Source organism: Babylonia areolata, chromosome 5 (genome assembly GCF_041734735.1).
Source record: "Babylonia areolata isolate BAREFJ2019XMU chromosome 5, ASM4173473v1, whole genome shotgun sequence".
In the NCBI taxonomy this organism is placed as follows: domain Eukaryota; kingdom Metazoa; phylum Mollusca; class Gastropoda; order Neogastropoda; family Buccinidae; genus Babylonia; species Babylonia areolata.
This window is the reverse complement of record NC_134880.1, coordinates 23,386,246-23,392,245: the sequence shown is the minus strand read 5'-3', so window position 1 is coordinate 23,392,245 and position 6,000 is coordinate 23,386,246. Positions and strand designations below refer to the sequence as shown.

At 45.2% G+C, this 6,000-nt stretch overlaps 1 protein-coding gene across 4 annotated transcripts in view; it reads left to right on the top strand.

The window, feature by feature from the left end:
- The window catches only part of LOC143282425 (E3 ubiquitin-protein ligase TRIM33-like), a 36,882-nt gene extending 34,093 nt beyond the window's left edge, over nucleotides 1–2,789 (top strand). For all 4 annotated transcript variants that reach the window (XM_076588064.1, XM_076588063.1, XM_076588066.1 and 1 more), the window contains exon 3: nucleotides 307–2,789. In XM_076588064.1, coding sequence (XP_076444179.1) covers nucleotides 307–1,418 — 1,112 coding nt within the window. In that variant the 3' untranslated portion in view covers nucleotides 1,419–2,789. The remainder of the gene's footprint in view (nucleotides 1–306) is intronic.
- The last annotated feature ends 3,211 nt before the right edge of the window (nucleotides 2,790–6,000 follow it).

The following is a 6,000-nucleotide window of genomic DNA, read 5'->3' as shown; positions in this document are numbered from 1 at the left end:
TCCCCACACCCTGTATCCCCCATCAATACCCCTCTCCACTACCCCCACCACCCCACCCCACACACACGGAAGCACGTGCCAGAAAACACTCACGCAGCTGAACATTGGAAACCACCCACCCACCCACCCACCCACCCATGACTCCCTCCAGAAAACACATCCCTGCAACTCGCACTCAGGCACGCACACACACACGAACGAATAATGACGATGATGATTATGGTAATAATAATGATGATAATAAAGTGAATGTTTATCTTATTGTGTCCACCCCCACCCCACACCCACCCACCCACCCACACACAGACTGCTCGCTGTCCAAGGAAGGCGAACAGCACGGGTCCACCACGGCCCTCAACAAGCGCAGCATGGTCCTGGACGAGGAGACGTTCGAGGACCAGTTCCTGCGCTGCCACGTCTGCAAGGACCGCTTCAGCCCGGCCCGCATGCCCAAGCTGCTGCCTTGCCATCACTCCTTCTGCTCCGTCTGCATCACCACGCTCTACATGACCGAGACCCAGCAGCGGCAGAACCTGACTCCTGCCTTCCGCGCCATGCCTTCGGCCGTCACCATCCACTGCCCGGCCTGCCGCGCCAGCTTCGTCACTACGGAGGAGAACCTGCAGAAGCTGCCCACGGACCACCGCGTGGTGCAGCTGATGGACTTCGTGCGCCATACGGACCGCTACACCGTCACCTTCTGCTCCAAGCACCGCCTGCAGCCGCTCAACTTCTTCTGCGAGCCCTGCGTCAAGCCCGTGTGCCGGGACTGTACCGTGCTGGACCACAAGGAGAGCTCGGGCCACCTGGTGATGGACCTTGAGGAGGCCCTCAACAAGTACACGCCCGTGCTGGACAGCGCCATCCACGAGATGGAGACGGAGAGCATCAGCCTGGAGGAGAAGCGCGTGGCGCTGGGCACGGCGCTCAAGGCCCTGGACAAGCAGCGGCAGGAGCTGCTGGAGCAGCTGCACACCACCTTCAACCGCCTCCGGCAGACCCTCATGGAGCGCGAGAAGGACCTGGAGCAGCTGGTGCACAAGGAGGTGGACAAGGAGAAGGCCAAGCTGGACGAGAAGTGCCAGCAGCTGTCGGCGCGCCGGGAGACATTGCAGGACCACACCAAGACCCTCAAGACGGCCAAGGAGGACTGCAACGTGGAGGAGATGTTCCGCATCCACCAGGAGGTGCGCGACTACCGCGCGGGGCCGCCCATGAAGGTGCGCGAGGTGGACGACGGGCTGATGACCTCCTTCTCCATCAACATGCGGGACGAGTCGCTCATGATGTCCCGCATCGGCAACTTCGGGGACCTCACCTCGCGCGTGGAGGCCACCTGCCCGCGCGTGCGGTCTGTGCGACCGTTCACCATGAGGTCGGTGTCGTCGTCCACTACCTCGTCCACTGCCCACCATTGATGATTGGTGAGGTGGACTGACTGTCTGACTGACTGACCGTGAGCAGTAAGGACCCGTGTGGTGTAGGAATCTCATCTCCTACCTACCTGCCTGCCTACCTGCCTGTTTACCTACCTGCCAGGGGAGGGAACTGGTCGGTTTTTCTTTCACAGTATATTTATATATCTATACCCAGGAAAAGTGTTCTCTTGCTTTGGAAAAAGCGATCTCATATCATTTCGGCGTTTGACTTTTTTTTGCTTGTTTGTTTGTTTGTTTGATTTTTTTTTTTCTTTTGTTTACGTTCCAGCCAAAATTACCCAGGATTTCTCGTTTGACCTCAAACATTTCCAAGACTGTCCTTGTGTTGGATATTTTGCCTTATGGATGGATATTTTCAGCGAGTATTCCTTGACTTCTGTTCCGCCTATGTGTCTTTTTTTTTTCTTTTTTTTTGTCGAAGTGCACCCAAGATGATCACATTTAACAATACAACATACATTTTTAGACTTAAGAAATGTCCCACAACTGTGGTGAGATCAATCAATACTGCCACCTCCAGGTTTAGTGCCCTTCTAGAACTAATATTCAGTCACTATTTTTTTCTGAAACCACATTACGTTGTGGAGTGATAGCCTTGAGGTAACGCGTTCGCCTTGGAAGCGAGAGAATCTGAGTGCACAGGTTCGATTTCCGGCACAGTCACCAGTATTTTCTCCCCCTCCACTAGACCTTGAGTGGTGGTCAGGATGCTAGTCATTCGGATGAGACGATAAACTGAGGTTCCGTTTGCAGCATGCATATAGCGCACGCAAAAGAACCCACGGCAACAAAAGGGTTGTCCGTGGCAAAATTCTGTAGAATTTTCCACTTCGATAGGGAAAAAAAAGAATGCAAGCAGAAAAAAATACCCAAAAAGTGGGTGGTGCTCTCAGTGTAGCGACGTGCTTTCCCTGGGGAGAGCAGCCCGAATTTCACACAGAGAAATCTGTTGTGACAAAAAAGAGTAATACAATACAATACAAATTTAGGTACAGAAGAAAGATACTAGGAAATTTGACAGCGATCAAAAACTTGCAATTGCTTACTGGAATGAACACAATATAGAATATATAACTAACAGAGTAGACAAATAGGCTTACTGCCAATACAGCTACATCCCAACATGATTTGCCTTGTACCAGTTACATAACATCTTAAACTGAAAAAAAAAACTACATACTTCTTTGTTTATGCATCTTGTATGGCACGCCATTGTATTATTGTGTTTATGAAATAACTGTGCCTATGGTTTCGTTGTCGCTGGAAGCAAACTATAATGCATGCAAGTCTTTTTCACTTAATATTGACATCTCCCTCCAGACTTCTGGCACTGGGGTTGCTGCTGACGAGACTGGGTATGGGTGGGGGGGGGAGGGGTAGATGAACATTGGAGGGGGGAGAGGGTTGCGTGAGGTGGGGCGGGGGGGGTAATGCCACTGAAACAGTGCGTGAGATTGAAGCCATAGAAAAAGAGAGAAGCATCATTACATTATCACAGCACTGCGATGTTTCAGTCTTGGATATTATCCTTTGTAATGTTTGCCTTGTTTGACGTATCATTGGTGTGCATGCAATATTTTGTTGTTTTGTTTTGTTTTTAATTTACGAACATCTGCACGGAAAGTCTCCCTCCAAGGAAAGCTCCACCACCTGACCGCTAGAAGTTGCCTTGTAAATTGCAGTTTCTGTTTATATAGATATATGAAACCGGCATATTGCAAAGCCTAGTTAGAATGTCACTTACATAGATCAAAGTGTAACATAGTTGTATCTGTTTTCACGGGGAAGGGGGGGGGGTTAGTTATCACCATATATGTACATAAACTATGCATCGCATTTGTCATTGAAGTATATGTAGAGCTTCCTTCAAGAATGTATCAAGCGTGTGTAAATATATGCTTCGTAGATTGCACTACGCAAATGAAAATGTTGTCAGTGTGTTCGTAACGTATTTGTCATGGTGTGTGTTTCATTGTCGTGTAAATGTTGTCTCGTTGTCTTCGCAATATTCCAACAGGTTTTTAGCCTTGTGGTATGCATTATCTACACACGTTAAACTTTCTTCCCTTTACGCGTGGACTGAATTCATGTTCTTGCCCCTCTGGCATATGTAATCTGCATACAAAGTTGCGGATCTATATATATATATATATATATATATATGAGAGAGAGAGAGAGAGAGAGAGAGAGAGAGAGAAAACAAGAACAAAACTTTAATCTCCAGGCCTCCGGCCCCGAGAAAGAGGTCAAAAGTACACAATATGGTGATCACTCAGCCACAACAAAATGTAAAATACGTACTAACTTAACCTGTAGAACAAAAGTGCTTCTCGTGCATAGTAAATTAATTCAAACTTTCATCATTGTTGTCACAGAATTCCTGTCGTATCTTCAGGGCATTAAATATATAAATGCAGAGTTTACGAATACTGTAAAAAGAACCATTCTTCATCAAGTGAACATACGATTGACCTTCAGAGAGAGAGAGTTCACTTCAGTGCTTCATTTTCGACATAAAACAATGACAGCACACGATTTCAACAACTGTTATTAACAAGAGTGAGAAAAGAAAGAAAGATAAGGGGGGGTGGGGGGGACTATGCATGTAGGGGTATGAATGCACTGTGTACAAAGCTGCGAGTGTGTGTGTGTGTGTGCGTGTGTGTGTGTGTGTGTGTGTGTGTTGCCTCGATCAGCGAGAAGGTACTGTATACTTCATGCACACTTTGTGTTTTTTTATGATGTTGGGGTACACGGTTTACGACTTGAACAGGAAATACTTTCCCTGGTTTCAGTTTTATTTGAATTCACGCATCATGCCAACCAGCGGCTGCGGAGATACGGGATGTGAAGGGGGCGGTAAATGGAGCGGGTGGTGGTGGGTGTGATCGAAGGGAGCGGTGGAGGGAGGGGGCCTGGGAGAGGGGAGGGGTGTGATAGGAAGGAAGGAGTTGGATGAAGGCAGACTGCACATCTCTTTTTGTTAACACACATATATACGCAAATGTACATACTTTGTTCTTTAACTTATGATGTAGCCATCTTACCTTGATTCTGTTTTGTACGTTGTATATTCTGTGCTGTATCACCTAACTGTATATTTCGCATCTTTTTTTTTTCTTTCTTTTTTTTCAACTTTGTTGTAAATGATGAAAGTTTAAAACTAGTCACGTGTGTCAAATTCTGCCTGTAAATAATAACATTCCTCGTCTGCTCAAACTGTTAAAACAAAACGTTGTACTCGTCTGCTTGCTTGTAAGTTGTGAATAAACAAAAATGCTTCGGGTTCGATACATACAAAATTCAGTACGGTACTGGTTGTAAAACAAAGTTTATGCACTTAGCTTTCTCCTAAGTCTTTTGATTTTGCCTCAAGAGTATGTTTTGTTGGTGTATCTCTTTCTTAACCCTTTCACTGCCAAACTCTCATTAAATTTTATGCAGCAACTAGCTAGAGGACCCATGTCACTGAAGGGTGACCAGATCATGGGTCTGTTATCCATGAACCTACTGCTCTTTATTTTCGGTGGTAGGATAGGTCATAATTTCTACACATCACAGGGGGAATCCCCAGCTATACTTTGACACCATATTTCTCGTGTTTATAGCACAAGGCAATTTTGCACTCTAAATTGACTGGCGGTGAAAGGGTTAAACAGTCTCACTCGAGCCGGCGAAAGCAACCTTTCCTGAAAACCTACTGTTTCTAATTAGAAAATGACATTGTTCAAGTCAGAAATATGGTGGAGGTTTGTTCCATGTCCCATCACACAATCTGGTGATTGTAGACATTCTGTTACAGTTACTTTTTTTTTAACATTTGAATGCTATCGTATAAAAGGTTGTCAGAAAAAAGATGTGATCGGAGGAAGTTCACTCTGCGGCAAGCTTGCTGCCTTGACCAGACGAAATCAGAGTGTGTTTGGTGTTCTTATTTCTACTTGCAGGCATGTGTGTGGGGAGGGGAGGGGGCGGGGGGGCGGGGGGCATGACTGAGTTGAAAGCACATGGATGTTTTGATGTAAGCCTTGAATTTTTTTCTCTTTCTAGAATAAAGGGGTCAAGACAGGGCTGAGGAGAGAGATGAATAATGTCAATGAAAAGTGTCTCCACGGGAAAGTATTAGTAATGCTGGGCAAATGGTATCTGCTAAAAAATTTTAAAAAGTAATAATAACAATACACATATATTTTTGTCAAAGACGTTAAGATTTTCAAGAATGATTTGTTTGATATCAATACAGTGTTGTTGTTTTTTTTTTCTAATTCTCTTCGATGTTAAATCAAGGCTATTGTTTCTTTCAAGTCTAGAAAATACAATATGATTGCCTAACAAAAGTATGAACTACTGAAATGTATATGTCATGAATTTTTTTTCTATTCTGTGAATTACGACTGGATCTGCCAGGATGCACATGATTTTTGTTTTGGCTCTGTGTGTGTGTGTGTGTGTGTGTGTGTGTGTGTGTGTGTGTGTGTGTGTGTGTGAAAGGGATAGAATTCAAGAATTTGAAATTATATTACCTTACAATACATGTATAACATGAAAAGTGAATAACGAA